The 16,889-nt window shown below is 45.2% G+C and overlaps 1 protein-coding gene across 1 annotated transcript in view; it reads right to left on the bottom strand.

The window, feature by feature from the left end:
* Positions 1-16,889, bottom strand: part of LOC124788180 (beta-1,3-glucan-binding protein-like) — a 66,893-nt gene that overhangs the window by 23,276 nt on the left and 26,728 nt on the right. The window contains exon 4 of the mRNA XM_047255335.1: positions 4,538-4,795. Coding sequence (XP_047111291.1) covers positions 4,538-4,795 — 258 coding nt within the window. The remainder of the gene's footprint in view (positions 1-4,537; positions 4,796-16,889) is intronic.

The raw sequence follows: 16,889 nt of genomic DNA, 5'->3' as shown, positions 1-16,889 counted from the left end.
GGAAAGTACCTAAGCGCAGAAGAGACGGATGAAGGATTATCCTGGCGAAAATATGAACTGCAAATGGCGAAATCAACTGAGGTGAGCGACTTTGACAAAGGTCAGATTACTATTACGCAGAGCCAGTGAACGAGTATGTCGGAAACGGCGGTCGAATGTTCACGAGCTTCTGTCGTGAGCATCTACGGAAAGAGGTAGAAGGACGGTGAAACTACTACTACGCGATAAATGGTTGGACGTCCACGACTCTTCATAGAACGTGGGGTTCGGAGGTTCAAAACATGGTTCAAATGGCTCTGAGCACTATGGGACTTTGCTTCTGAGGTCATCATTCCCCTAGAACTTAGAACTACTTAAACCTAACTAACCTAAGGACGTCACACACATCCACGCCCGAGGCAGGATTCGAACCTGCGACCGTAGCGGTCACGCGGTTCCAGACTGACGCGCCTAGAACCCCACGGCCACACCGGCCGGCGCCTAGAATCGCTCTGCCACCCCGGCCGGCGGGTTCGGAGGCTTCTACGTTGTGTAAAGTGGGATAGATGGTAATCTGTGGCATCCCTGCCGAAAGAGCGCAATCTTGGTGCACGCACAAGTGTTTCGGGGCTCACCGTTCATTGTACATCATTGACACGGAGCTGCGCAGCAGACCACGCATACGTGCTGACATGTTGACCCAATGGCATCGTCAGTTATGATCGCAGTGGGCATGGTCCAACGGGATTTTAACGTCGATCAATGGAAACGCGTCGTCTCTTCGGGAGAATCACATTTTTGCTACACTAGGTCGCTAGTCGGCTCCACAAACGCCGTCATCGAGGTGAACGGCGGCTCGAAACGTGCAGCGCGCCACGGACGCAGGATGCTGAGAGCAGTAATATTCTATGGGAGACGTTCTCCTGCGCTTGCAAGGGACCTGTGACCATAACCGAAGACACGCTGACAGCTGCGAACCACGTGCATCCCTTCATGCTGATTGTGTTCCACGACGGTGACGTCACCTTTCAGCAGTACAATAGTGTGTGTCTCGAAGGCAGAACCTTGCTTTGAGAAGCATTACAGTGACCACATTCGCCTGATGTGAATCCTATGGAACCCACCTGGGTCGGTATCTGGCGCCATCACCGCGTACACAAATGAGCGGCCTGTTATTTGCGCGAATTTCATGAGCTGTGCGTAGACGGCTAATGCCATATACCTCCACAAACCTACCAACAAACTGTCGGATCCCTGATACGCAGAACCAGTGATGTATTTCGGTTCAAAGAAGGACAAACAAGCTATTAAGCAGGTGGTCATAATGTTTTCGCTCATCAGTGTATACACCAAATTCTACCCACCTTTGGCACAGTGCAGAAAGTAGTGAGGTAGTTAGCGATTAAAATGTTTGACCAGTTGAAACATTCAATAGATAGTAAAGTAACTTCAGACAGAAACTGAGAACGTATGTGACGCCAATTTCTTATATTGGCTAGAAGAACGTTTGGATGAAGCAAGAGAGTTTAGAAACTAATGTCGTCGCACGCTAAGAACATAGCCCAACAAGTGTGGCGCGTTGTTAGAGGAGAGTACATGTTCTAGGGTTTCCTGCTGCCAGAGTTCTGCTGCGGTACGGATAACACACAGTGTGCGAGTGAAAAGGTGCGATAAAAGGGAACATACTCAACAGTTGAAGTAAGTGGGACAGTACGATTCTTGTGGGGAAACGGCTAAATTGCACACAGAGTTGCCGTGAAATCCTGGAAGTCCATGGACCAGTTGCAGCGGCGCGTCCAACAGTAGTGCAATACTTGACAGTGAAATACAACATTAATGGAATACTTGAGTGAGGCCGCACAGACGTTGGTGATACTGATCAGGAGGGAGGAACCAAAGACGACATTGTCCAGACTATCATTTGGACAGTCTGAAAGAACATGTGGATGGAAAGATTTTCCAACGTTCACACAGCGGTTCTCGAATGGATCCGTGACAAATCGTCAAGGAAGAGAATTATTGCTAGAACGCTCCGACCGGTGACTACAGAGACTAGGCACTTATGTTGAAAGATAGTGTCATGAATCTGTGTCGCTTGGAAGTGTAGTACAGCAATCAATGAAAGTTACTTGGTCTGTAATTATAATGTGCAACTTAGTTTTTGAAGTCTCCTTATATATATACACTGTTCAGCCGGAATATTGTGACCATCGACCTACTATCGATGTAAACCCACCCAGGCGATAGCAGCGTCATCTGGCGACGACTGACTGCTAGTCAGACACACGCACGGTGCAAGTAGTATCAGGGAGCGTGCTATCCATGTGTAGAACAGGGAAGGTGCGCGATCGATCTGAATTTGATCTAGGGCAGATTGTGATGACCCAGAGGCTTGGCATGAGCATTCCGGAAACTGCACAACTTACCGGATGTTCGAGCATTGCTGTGGTGAGTGCCTTCAACACGTGGCTAAACGAAGGTGCAACCACGTCCAGATGTCGTGGATTTGGGTGGCCACCTCTCATTACGAATGTCGGACGTCGTAGGCTGGGCAGACTGGTAAAACAGGACAGACGGCGATCTGTGGTGGAACTAACATCAGGCTTTAATGCTGGGCAGAGTACAATTGTGCCTGAACATGCAGTGCACCGAACACTCCCAACGATGGGCCTTTGCAACCGACGACCCATGCATGTGTCAATATTAACACCAAAACATACAGAACCACGACTGAAATTGGCACTTGATCATCGGCGTTTGTGCAAGAGATGTTGACATTTTTGCCAGAAAAAGACAAGTGTAATAGCGCAACTTTGGAAAACTGCAACTGAAACTTATATATTACTAAAAAAAGTGTATAGCGAAGATTTTTTATCATGGGCACGAGTTTTTGGGTGGTTCAAGAGTTCCCAAGATGGCTGAGAAGGCTTCAAAGATGACTCAAGCCCAGGGTGCCCATCAACACCAAAAACGGATGAAAATGTTGAAAAATTAGATAATCTGATTCGATCTGAATATCGATTGAGTATGCGATCGATATCTGAAACTGTAGGAACTGCCAAAGAAGTTGGCGCAGTTGCAGAAGTTGGCGCAGTTGCAGACAGTTGCATGGTATGATAAATCCCGATATCGTCTTCATCGTGCCGATGACAGGGCGCTTATCCGTCTTCTTCAGGGGAACAGCTCCTTGACACCTGTCCTGCAAGATGGAGATCAGATGGCGGAGGCTCCATAATTCTATGGAGAACACTTATGTGGGCATCCATGTGTCCAGCAGAGCTCGTGGAAGACACCATGACGGCCCAACAGTATCGTATAATGATTACAGACCATGTACATCCCTTCATGACGATCATGTTTCCCGAAGACAGTGTCAATCTTGAACAAGATAATGCGCCATATCGCAATTCGAGGAGTGTAAAGGAGCGCCTCGTGGAACACAGTGGCGCGTTCCAGTTGACGTCTTGGCTCCCCAGTTAGTCAGATCAGAACCCAATCGAACACATCTGGGATGTAATTGAACATGGCGTCAGAGCTCTTCGCCCCTTTCCCCGGAATTTATGGAATTCGGTGACTTTTGACGCCAACTCCTTCTAGCGACCTACCAACGCTTTATTACTTACATGCCACGACGCGTCGCATTTGTTATCCATGCAAAAGGGGACATACTGCTACTAATAGGTAGGCTGTTATAACGTTCTGACTAATCAGTGTAAATGATGAGAGTAGCAATTCTGTGTATCGGGTTCGATAGCCGCTATGGAGTGTTAGTGATGTTCGTCTTTAGTGTTAATACGAGGGCTGTCTAGAAAGTAAGTTCCGATCGGGCGCTAAATGAAAACCACAGTGAAAATCAGAAACATTTTATTTGCAAGAGTTAGCTACACTTTCCAGATACTTCTCTGCATAGTCTCCGCTCTGACTTAGACATTTGTCGGAGCGTTATACCAAATTTCCAGCACCATCGTCATAGAGGACAGGCGCCTGTGCTTTCAGATAATTCTCTATGATGGTCTATAGCCCGTAGCCTGCGCCCAAGTGTTGTCTTTGTATCCAGCGTTTCAAGTGACCAGAGCCAATTAGGCTATGTTGTGGGTGATAACTTCCCACCGAAAATGCTGCAGGAGCATCTTCACTGCCCCTGCAGAGTGAGGCTGAGAACTGCCATGAAGAAGGAAGTGCTTGGCAGTTGTGTTAAGTGGGCTGCATTCATTAAGGCGAAGCCTCTCAGAGGACCCTTCTACTTTGCGGGAGACATTGTTGTTCTAGGCACCTTTACTCGCTCACAGTGTGCTCACAACTGAAAAGAGTGTCTTAGTGCAATTGACGGTCATACTAGAGACACTCCCCAACACGTCTGTACAAAGCTTCATCAAGTTTTCACTGTGGTGTCCATTTCGCGACCGATCAGAACTTACTTTCTGGACAACCCTCGTAGTAACAATCTTTTAAAAATAATTTAGTCTCTTGATCAAAACATAATCAAAACCTTTCGTTTTTGCCCCTGGGACAATTTACCCTTTAGAGGAACCACTGCTCCAGAGCGATTTGTACCCACCTGGCGTCCACTCGAGCTGGTAGGAGTGGAAGTCCTTGTCGTAGCCCTGGCCGGCGGCGCTGTTCTGCGAAAAGCTGGCCGACTGGTAGGCGTCCACGGGGTAGTAGGGGCCAAAGTGCAGCGTCGAGGCGACCTGCTCGGCGCCGATGTTGACGTTGTCCACCGTCAGCCCCAGGTTACCGCGAGACTCCATCAGGTCGATCTCGCCCGACGCTGGCCACCCGCCGTATTTGTTGTTGCGTGGCAGCAGCCAGATGGCTGCAAAACAGAAAAGTGAGTGCCCGGGAATACTACTTTATCTACTCGTACTTGTTTCATCTGGTAAGAGGGCAGTCTACAGGCCTTCTGTTACATCTAACCTGACTGCCCTAGCAGGGTGAAGCTACGATATCTTGTAAAGTATCAGATTAGCTTGCAACACGACCCTTTACAGAAATGAACGACTCGATCCATAATTGTGGATGTGATAATGGTCATAGCTGCAGTTGATAACTTTGTCATTCTTAATTTTAATACACCGCCGAGAGAAAAATTAGTACACCCAAGAGTCGACGTGGATTTTGATACGATGACAACATATGCCACCTGGGCGATGATAGATGTACCGATAATGGTTTCAACATTGTCCGCCAACAGACTGCGCAGTGGCATAGCTACCAGGGTGTCATCTGTGTCTACCCTTCAATATGGAATGCCCACAGGAAGGAGGCTCAGTGTGGGGCAAATGTGTGCGGCAGGTAGGTAACCGTGCCACGGAAATGCACCCATGCTTCCTACGCCCAACTGAGCAAGTTGGATCAAGTTGTTGCCAGACAACTAGCACGTGCTGCGTCATTTGTGTAACGATGCTGGTGTCAGCACTCACGTGAAAAACATTCTCACACCTGCAGACGAGATTCTGGACGTCTACGCAGCTCAAACGCCCGCCAGTATCGTCGTAGTGAAAGGGAAGCAGTGGCAGACCGCACAGCTACCACAGCAATGGTAAGAGGGTTTGTGAGCCCTAACTTGTCAACACGAACTGTTGCGAACCGGTTATTACCAGTGGGACTACGGGCACGCACATCTCTAGCCCGTCTTCCACTCACGCCACAGCATCGACATGCATGGCTCGACTGGTGCCATCAGAGGATAACTTGGAAGATGGAATGGCGCGCCGTGGTCTTAAGCAATGAACACAGATTCTACCTGTATGCAAGTGACGGTCGTCGCACATACGATGTAAACCTCATGAGCACTGTCTCGTAGAGTGCATCTGCCCAAGACGTACACAGGCTTTATGGTCTGGGATGCGATAAGCTACAACTCTCGTTCATCTTTGGTGTTTCTGGAGGGGACGCTAACCAGCGCTCGCTAAGTGCAGAAAGTTGTTGGACCCGTTCTTCTGCTGTTCTTGCAACAGGAAGATGATGTGTTTTTCGAACAGGATAATACGGACCCACCAACACCTCGTATAGAACAAACGTGAGCTGTTCGAGAAGGCGTGGCACAATGTATCCCAGGAAAGTATTCACCATCTGTACCATCGCCTGGAGGTTACACAATGTAATAATATGTGTGTTTCAGCATGGTTCGAACCTGGACCACAGAACTGCTTGATCTGTAAATATAATCATTTTATGTACTCCATATGCACTGTTGCTGATGATGGTCGAAGTAGAGAGGGTATAAAATGTAGACTGGCAATGGCAAGGAAAGCGTTTCTGAAGAAGAAAAATTGGTTAACATGGAGTATAGATTTAAATGTCAGGAAGTCGTTTCTGAAAGTATTTGTATGGAGTGTAGCCATGTATGGAAGTGAAACGTGGACGATAAATAGTTTAGACAAGAAGAGAATAGAAGCTTTCGAAATGTGGTGCTACAGAAGAATGCTGAAGATTAGATGGGTAGATCACATAACTAATGGGGAGGTATTGAATAAAATTGGGGAGAAGAGGAGTTTGTGGCACAACTTGACCAGAAGAAGAGATCGGTTGGTAGGACATGTTCTGAGGCATCAAGGGATCACCAATTTAGTACTTGAGGGCAGCATGGAGGGTAAAAATCGTAGAGGGAGACCAATAGATGAAAACACTAAGCAGATTGAGGAGGATGTAGGCTGCAGTAGGTACTGGGAGATGAAGAAGCTTGCACAGGATAGAGTAGCATGGAGAGCTGCATCAAACTAGTCTCAGGACTGAAGACCACAACAACAGCAACAACAGCATGCACTGTTGCAACAATAAATCTTGAGTGAATTGGAAAACTGTAAAACACTGTCCTAATTTTGTTTCCAGCAGTGTGTAACGCTAGTCAACAAATACACTGTTCAAAGAATTAGAAGAACACGCGAATCAATGTCCAGTATGTTAAATCTACTCTGATACAGACGGTACCTTTGGTATTATTGCATTTCTTCAGATCTTCGTTTGCAATGTATGTAACAGTTAAAATCTTTCGCCATGTATTGGCTGTGTATGACAGTGTAAGGTGATCTTTCAGAAGGTAGGGAGTACCATTGTCCTAGTGTTTTCTAGTGAAGTGCACAGATGGCAGGTTTCATTTGTGGATGTTGTGTTCAACCAAGCACATGCAATGCGACAGCTTAATGCAATACAAGTTGCAATTGAGCCGTAGTAAAGTTAGCTTTGAAAAGCGCGCCGCAGCGCGTAGCGTGAAGCAGTCTCCCACCGTTTTCTGGCGGTTGCCCCGTTGTCGCAACTGAAGGCTTCGGTGTCTCCCTCTAGCGGGAAAGGGGAAAAGTGGGCTTTCACGTGGGTTTAAGAAGTGGCTGTACGGGCTCTCGTGGAGAGTTGGCAGTCGGGCATCAAGAAGCGACTTCTCTGTCGGTAATAGAGGGACAGCACGAAGACCGAGGCATCAGCGTAAGCGACGCGAGCAGCGGCTCCGTGGTATGGGGCATTAACTGGTCGTCGCGAAAGGAATATTCCTGAGCGTGGGTCCACAAGGGGCCTAATTTGCAGTTCGGCCGTATGCTGTCGACCGGCGAGGAGGTTCTGAAAATCAGCGTGCCTTCCTGCGTCCGTTGAAACGGCTGGCAGCGGGCGGCTGTGTTGGTTCAGTCCTGGGAGTCGTAACGCACCAGAAGTTGAGTATTGATTGTTAACATATTTTATGAAGTTTAATTCAATTCAATTTACTTATTCTTGTTAATTATACCAGCTGTATTATTGGGGGTTTCCCGCCATTCATTCTCATCTGCTCACTCGCGGGAAGGTGGTAATATTAGAAAGGGTTATCCGTTTGTCCCCTATTGAAGACGAAAGGGGGGAGGGGGGAGTGAGAGTAAATCTGTGGTTTGTCCCCCTCCCAGCTTACCTACGGGTTATTCGACTGTTAGCCTCTGCCATGCCTGTGAAAGTCTAAGGCACCAATGGCTGTAGTGTTTAATATGCAAGGCACTAAGACCTGATCCATTCTCTCGCCTGCCATAACTAGTATTACTAAACTCACGAGTAAAAGGTACTCTAAGAAAGAAGAAAAATACCTATTGCCTCGTGGTAAGAACTAGTCAGTTGCATAACGAATTTCTGCTCATCTGGAAGCTGTAACTTACGTAAATTTGTGTTTATGTATATTTGAATATAATCAAGCAAGGTTGTTAATGTACGCCGTAGTGGATTTTTTTATATTGTTTCTAGTCAGCAAAAACTGTTGTGTTTTTCCAATTCAGTACCTTTTAAGGCTTTTACTCAAGGTGCTTATGTGTTTTATACAGGTAGTTGGTTATTAGTGTGTTTTCTTCCCATGCAAAAGTTTTGCCATTTCATTGTGGGTAGAAATTGTTGCCTTGAAAGGAGAATGTTGTAAAAGTTCGCAAGTCCTACCTTGCGAGCGCGTGTGTTTGCCGTAAGTTAACTGGCAGAAATTCGTAAAATTTGTTTTTTTATATATTTTGGATATGTTAATGTTATTAAGCGTGAGTCCCCCCCGTGTGGTGTGCATGGACTCATGCGCTTTGGTTTTTCTATTTTGAGAACTTTTGTAAACAGGATTGTCTTTATATGTTGAAGACTAGTTAGATTCTGCGCCATTTAATTAGCGTGAGTGAGGCTGTTGTGGGAGGCTGTAGCTACGGTTGTTGTAACCAAATGGGAAATTTGTCTGGCCAAGGGTGAAGTCATATATATTCAAATTGTATTTATTTATTAATCGAGTTAAATTCACCTGTAATTTAGCTGAGCTTGAAATATTATTCAGCGTCGCGTTGTATACGTTAAATTGCTTGCCTGTACTTGTCTTTTACTGGCGTGAAATTTTTTTATAATAATTTAAAGGTCCTTTCCTATCGTAAATTGTGACTTATTCGTTAAATGATACTTTTTTTTTTTAAATATCGTAAGGTCTTGCACCAAATTTGAATAAAGAGTGTTACTGAAAATTGTGAGTAATTTCGCAAGTTATTCCTTGGCACCTACTTCCACTTTACATTTTGTGTATTAATTGTGATTAATAACCTTTGGTGAACCAGTAGTAATTTTACGGTTCAGCAATGGCGGTCTGTTTGCAACGAAAAGGATAGACTTTCCGTCACGTTGCTGCAGATGGCTGTTTCTCTCCACCCCTCATCCAAGGTTGTGGACACTCTTCACAGGGCGAGTTGGACAGGGTCACCGAAGTATTACAACCCCACTTCGAGACCGATACTCGGCCATCTCAGCGTTGCGGTGAAGCACAGGTACCTTCAGAGCAGTGCAGGACAGTCACAGAAAGGACACTGGAGCCACAGTGTCCGATCAGACTGTAATGAACAGGTTAATAGGAAGGATGATCCAACCCATGCGTCCTGTTAGAGTACCCCTCTTGATACAACAACATCTTACAGCTCGCCTTCAGTTCTACCATCCCCATGTCAGTGGCGAAACGTGTTATTCACAGAAGAGTCCAGAGATCCTCTGACGCAAGGTGATGGCCGTGATCATGTGCAGAGACCTATGGTGAGCGGTGTTTCCCAAAGTTGTCCAGCAAATCGATAGATTTTCAAGGTTCTGTGATGGTGTGGGATCCTCAGCTTTGACAGCCATACAGATCTTGTCGTTGTCCATGGTCGGCTTACCGTCAGTCAGTACATCGAACAGATCCTGTTGACCTATGTGGTGACTGCTGTACATTATTCGAGGGCCCATGTGGGTAAGTGTCATCAGGGATGTCTTGCGAAGCCTTGACACAAGTAATGGAATGGCCAGTGGTGAGTCCCGACCTAAACCCCATCGCGCATATGTGGGACATACTTGACAGACTTGTTCGTGGTCGTCCTGCTCCACCCCAGAATCTCCATGTGTTGTGTAATGCTAGAACGTATTCTGACCTCAAACGCAATGAGGCATCTCGACCAGAATGACCTCCTTCATGAAAACCGACATCGATTCTAAAAACATCGATCATGGAAACTCAACTCGTACTCTGAGGATATTTTGGTAGGGAGGACGCCACATGCTGTCTTGGATGGAGACTCATTGCCAAATGTAGAAGCAATTTCCGGTGTACCGCAAGGAAGTGTGTTGTGTCCCTTGATGTTCAAGTTATATGTTAATGATCTTGTGGACAATATTAATAGTAACCCTAGCCGTTTCACAGATGATGCAGATATCTGCAACGAAAAACAGTCTGAACGAAGTTATACAAATATTCAGTCAGTCTTTGATAAGATTTCAAAGTGATGCAAAGGCTGGCAGCCTGTGCTCTTCACAATTATGACTACAGTATGAACAAGACGTGGCTGGAATAGCTCAGTTCATACAAATACATGGTATAACACTTTGTAGGGATATGAAATTGAATGACTAAATAGGGAGAGTCGTAGGTAAAACAAGAGACTTCTTTTTTTGTAGAGTAGTAGGGAATGCAAACAGCACACAAATGAGATTGCTTACAAAGCACTCGTGCGGCTCATCCTAGAATATTACTCAAGTGTGTGGGACCAGTGCCAAATAGGGATAACCGAGGATACTGGACGTATGCAGGGAAAGACAGCACGAATGGTCACAGGATGGATGACCCGTGGAAGATTGTCACAAACATGCTGGGTTAACTTAACTGACAGACACTTTAAGATAGTCGCAAAATTTCACGAGAGAGCCAACTTACAGAGTCTGAAGAAGCGGCTTTAAATCTTGATCTAAGGAATTACTACAACCTCCTATATACGGCTCTCACACGGATGGTGAGGACATAATTAGATTAGTTACAGCGCGTATGGAGGCATTTAAACAATTATTGTTCCCACACTCACTAAATGTGTGGTGCGGAAGAAGTCCTGATAGCTGGTACAAAGCGAGGTACCCACCGTCATGCGTTTCACAGCAGGCAGCAGATTACAGTGTAGATAAAAATGTAGATCCTGAGTCACAGAAATAGGAATGCGTACTCGTAAGCAATTATGTCGTGAAATGACAATTTTATGTAGCTTTAATTACTATGGGGTCGGATGTGTTTCAAAACTGTTTATCCTCGGTAATAACATTTGAAATCAAAAACGCCCTGATGTTGTTTCATGGAAGACGTTAAGTTTTGATTCATTGTAAAAAAGTAATACCGGCATCAAACTTTCGTGTCAGTGAGAAATATCTGTTCTCGTCGAAAAGCAACATGTTCAGCAGTTAATAATACCTAAGAAGAAAAATTATTTTGTAAACGTCATGTAAAATCGTACAAAAAGCAACTAAAGATGATAAAGATATTATACTGTTCAACAACACTGCAGTATTGTGCAGTAAATTAACTACTCTTTTCGATTGATAAATTACACTTGCAGACAAATGTTAAGTTACTGTCTGTTTCGCTAGCATACAGATAAGTCCTCAAAACAAAGATTTTAATATGGGCTCTAGGTATCCCTCAGGAGCAGCACGAATCGTCTGGCGGAACAGAATACTCTTTACTACACTATCTGAAGGCTCTGACGGCGGTTCCTTTTGTTCTTCACGAACGGCTGTGGACATCGATCGCAGTACCGCACTGACCTGAATAGCGAATGGCGTGCTGCCACTTGCTTACTTTACGTGCTTCTCGAGTGATCAAAGAGCTGAAGGACGCTAGTGTAATGCAAAATTTGCTGTACGTGAACTGAAATTCAATTTTATTTACCTTTTGAACACGTAAGATGTTTGGGACGGAAACGACGACACTGGAAACCTATACTATTTCTTACTAATTTTTTGTTTTTGTAATACGCTCTAAGGCAAGAAAAAACGACGCACAATGAAGGAATTATCTAAATCGGGCGAAAATTGGTAAATGTGATGTACAGGCACAGAGTCAGAAATGACTACAATTTCAGAGAAAATGGGTGAGTCATTCAAAGGAAGGAACTTCACAAATCGACCAAGTCAATAACGCATTGGTCCACTTCTGGCTCTTATACAAGCAGTTATTCGGCTTGGAATTAATTGAAAGAGTTCTTGGATGTCCGACTGAGGCACATCATCCCTACCCAATTGGCGCGTTAGAGAGTCAAAATCCCGAGATGCTTGGAGGGCGATACCAATAATGGTGCCAACGTTCTCATTTGGGGAGAGATCTGACGACCTTTCTGGCCAAGATAGGGTTTGGCAAGCAGGAAGACAAGCAGTTGAAACTCTCGCCGTGTGCGGTTGGGCATTATCTTGCTGAAATGTAAGTCCAGGATGGCTTGCCTTGACGGGCAACAAAATTGTGCATAGAAGATCATCCCGCGGACGACAACCAAAGTGGTTCTGTTATGAAATGAAATGAAACACCAGACCATCACCGCTGGTTGTCTGGCCTTATGGTGGATGACAGTCAGGTTGGTATCCAGCCACTGTCCAGAACGTCTCCAGACATGTATTAGCTGGTCATTGTGGCTCAGTTCCAAGAGGGACTCGTCACTGAAGACAATTCTGCTCCTGTCAATGAGGTTCCAGGCCGAAGACGTGTTTAGAGTCGCCCCAGGCAGCGTTGGGATAACAACTTGATTGTCAAACGACATAACGTCCGACAAACAGTAACGATGGATCCAATTTATTTTCATAGCGGGACCCCTTTTGTATGTCATCCACGTCACTACAGCACGTCGATGATATACCACATCCGTTTTGTTGCCATTCATGGTAAGCTATCCTGGGCTCACATTTCAGCAAGATAATGCCCGCCTGCTTGCGGCGAGAGCTTTTACTGCTTGTCTTTGTGCTTGTAAAACACCATCTTCGTCAGCAGGGTGGTCACATTTTTCCCCAGCTGGGAACGTTTGTAGCATTACAGGCAGGGCCCTCCTATCAGCTCGGGTTTTTGACGATCTAATGCGCCAATTTGACAGAATTTGGCACGACATCCGTCAATAGGACAACTGGCAACCCTGTCAATTAATTGCAAGTCGAATAATTGCTTGCATAAGGGGCAGATTTGGACCAGCGCGTTACTGACTTCCACAATTAGTTAACCTCTTTCTCTTGAATAAATCAACCACTTCTTCTGAAATTGCAATGATTTTTTCGTATGTATATGTAGATCGCATCTGAGGATTTCTGTCCCATTCAGATACTTCCTTCATGTTGCGTCGTTTTTCGTCTTTATCTACATTGCACAGGGTGTTTCAAAAAGAATATACGTATTTCAAAGTATTATTTTGTCCAAACTATCGATCTCTGCACCTCGGTTAGGCTTTTGGAGAAACGAATACATGGTCTAGTTTATATTAATTTCCGCTAGATGTCAGTTGTCTTCTGTTTTGCTTGGTAATCGTCATATCTTTAAAATGGCTACTCCGCAGCAGAAGTAATTTTGTATTCTCGAGTTTGCGAAGTGCAATTCCGTGATTACAGTGCCAAGACGTTTCAGGTTGAGGTATCAAATTGATCCTCCGAATGGGTGAAACATTATCAGATGATATCGATAGTTTCTAGGTGCAGGATGTCTACGTAAAGGAAAGAGTCCTGGCCGCCCTCGTGTTTCTGAAGAAAATGTTGTACGAATTCAAACTGCTTTCCAACGTAGTCCTTCAAAATCAACTCGTCATGTCAGCCGGGAATTACAGCTGCCTACAACAACAATCTGTTGTGTTTTGAGACGTCGGTTGGTTATGAAACCGCACGAGTTACAGCTGTTACAAGCTCTGCGTCCTGATGACAAACGCAAACGTGTGACTTTTTGTAACGAGATTCTTGATGCTATTGACAATGACGAAACTTTCGCACAACGCATCGTGTCCAATGATGAAGCGACTTTCCATGTTATTGGTCAGTTAAACAAACACAGTGTTCGAATTTGGGGGCCTAAGAACCTACATGCAGCCATGTACGAGATTCGACCAAAGTCAGTGTGTTTTGTGCGATATCCCGATTATCTGTTTACGGCTCATTCTTGCTTGATGGAAACACGGTTAACAGTCAGCAGTATCTGGCTATGTTACAAAACTGGTTGTTTCCGAGGCTGCACGAAGACAACTTCATTTTTCAACAAGATGGAGCGACCCCTCACTGGAGTCCTCAAGTGCGTGAATATCTGAATGAAACTCTACCGAGCCGTTGGATTGGTCGTCAAGGAGCTGGCGACTTAGCGTGTCTCAGTTGGGCTCGACGGTCACCAGATTTGACACTTTCTGACTTCTTCCTATGGGGTTTCGTTAATGACAACGTTTATGTACCACCACTCCCACAGAAAAAAATGGTTCAAATGGCTCTGAGCACTATGGGGCTTAACATCTGTGGTCATGAGTCCCCTAGAACTTAGAACCACTTAAACCTAACTAACCTAAGGACATCACACACATCCATGCCCGAGGCAGGATTCGAACCTGCGACCGTAACGGTCACGCGGTTGCAGACTGAAGCGCCTAGAACCGCACGGCCACACCGGCCGGCCCACTCCCACAGAACCTGGAAGAGTTAAAGAACCGGATCCGTACTGCCATAACATCAGTGACGGAGGACATGCTTTCCCGAGTATGCGAGGAATTTGAATATCGATGTGATACTGTTCGCGTTGGTGATGGAGGACATATTGAACATCTGTAATCTGAACTTGAGAGGTTCGTAAACATGTGTGTAAAGTTTCATATTCATATTCGTAAGTTTAGTAAATATATATATTCGAAATACGTATATTTTTTTGAAACACCCAGTATCTATTAGTGGAGAGGTTGTGAGATATATATATCTCACATGTTGGAACTTACGTTAAATTTACTTCCTAGTACAGAGAGTGAAGCACCCAATAGACATGGTCCGATAACAGTGTAGCTTAGATTAGAATTGTTCGTTGGTGTTGTTCGTGGTTACTGTCGTTATCAGACCTAGTAGGTTACGTAAGGGGCGTGAACAACGTCAGATGCTATTACTGTAAAGGACATGGATATGTCATATACAGTGGTTTCAGCACCTGACCTAGGGATTTCTGTTGTGGGAATGAAGAAAACCGTAATACTTTTTCATTTGCGTCTGTCATCCAAGAACAAGTAATGGCCTCCCAGCAACATTTTGTGTCATTCGTCACCGATCAGCTGGACTACGTATTTACTGTCCCATGTATAAATTGCGGTCTTCACCACAACGCAAATGGCTGCATCTGGAGTCGTGTCATGACTGGGAAGAATGGAATATCGACGAGTTGCTTCCCATTGTGTCCAGTGATGAATTGCGGTTCTGTATACCCCTGATGTCCACTTTTGAGTATGGTAGCGGCCCACAGAGAAATCCCATTCTCCCAAAGTTTTGGAGAGGCATGGTGCAACGAGTCATTGTATATGAATTCAGGACACATCTGGTAGTATTTGAGAGAACTCTGGCGGCGCAACAGTATGTTACACACATCCTATGTCCTCATATGTTACTTCTCACACAACAGCGTCTTGAGGCCACTTTTCAACAGGACAGTACATGTCGTCACATGGAACGTGTCTTTGTGAACTGTCTATATGATGTTCAGGTGCTCTTTTGGCCAGAAAGATCCCCACATCTCTCCTCAATAGAAAGTGTATGGGGCCAGCTGGCTAGTCTGCTCCATCACATTGGCAGTATCCAGGATATCAGAGGTCGGTTACAACAGTTGTGGGCCAGTTTGCCTCAGGAGAGGACACAACGGCTTTAATGCACCATTCGCAGTTGAATTAGTGCATAAATCCAGACCAGAGGGGCTGCTACGTCATACTGACAGGTTGGCTCACACTGGGAAGTTGTCTGTAACGTTGACTCGATTTTTCTATCACATAAATACATAAATCAAAGGATATGAAATACTCTGTCAACCAGTGAAGTTTCATTTCGTTTCCTCTTCCTGGGTGTTTTATTTATTTATTTATTTTTTTTTTTTTTAATGGCATTGTATACAGGGTGTTACAAAAAGGTACGGCCAAATTTTCAGGAAACATTCCTCACACACAAATAAAGAAAAGATGTTATGTGGACATGTGTCCGGAAACGCTTAATTTCCATGTTAGAGCTCATTTGAGTTTCGTCAGTATGTACTGTACTTTCTCGATTCACCGCCAGTTGGCCCAATTGAAGGAGGGTAATATTGACTTCGGTGCTTGTGTTGACATGCGACTCATTGCTCTACAGTACTACCATCAAGCACATCAGTACGTAGCATCAACAGGTTAGTGTTCATCACGAACGTGGTTTTGCAGTCAGTGCAATGTTTACAAATGCGGGGTTGGCAGATGCCCATTTGATGTATGGATTATCACGGGGCAATAGCCGTGGCGCGATACGTTTGTATCAAGACAGATTTCCGGAACGAAGGTTTCCCGACAGGAAGACGTTCGAAGCAATTGATCGGCGTCTTAGGGAGCACGGAACATTCCAGCCTATGACTCGCGACTGGGGAAGACCTAGAACGACGAGGACACCTGCAATGGACGAGGCAATTCTTCGTGCAGTTGACGATAACCCTAATGTCAGCGTCAGAGAAGTTACTGCTGTACAAGGTAACGTTGACCACGTCACTGTATGGAGAGTGCTGCGGGAGAACCAGTTGTTTCCGTACCATGTACAGCGTGTGCAGGCACTATCAGTAGCTGATTGCCCCCCACGGGTACACTTCTGCGAATGGTTCATCCAACAGTGTGTCAATCCACATTTCAGTGCAAATGTTCTCTTTACGGATGAGGCTTCATTCCAACGTGATCAAATTGTAAATTGAGAGACGAGAATCCGCACGCAATTGTGCAATCACGTCATCAACACAGATTTTCTGTGAACGTTAGGGCAGGCATTGTTGGTGACGTCCTGATGGGCCGAATGTTCTTCCACCTACGCTCATTGGAGCACGTTATCATGATTTCATACGGCATACGCTACCTGTGCTGCTAGAACATGTGCCTTTACAAGTACGACACAACATGTGGTTCATGCATGATGCAGCTCCTGCACATTTCAGTCGATGTGTTTGTACGCTT

The sequence above is a fragment of the Schistocerca piceifrons genome, chromosome 3, assembly GCF_021461385.2.
Source record: "Schistocerca piceifrons isolate TAMUIC-IGC-003096 chromosome 3, iqSchPice1.1, whole genome shotgun sequence".
In the NCBI taxonomy this organism is placed as follows: Eukaryota; Metazoa; Arthropoda; class Insecta; order Orthoptera; family Acrididae; genus Schistocerca; species Schistocerca piceifrons.
The sequence above is the reverse complement of the archived record's forward strand: the minus strand, read 5'-3'. Positions and strand labels throughout refer to the sequence as shown.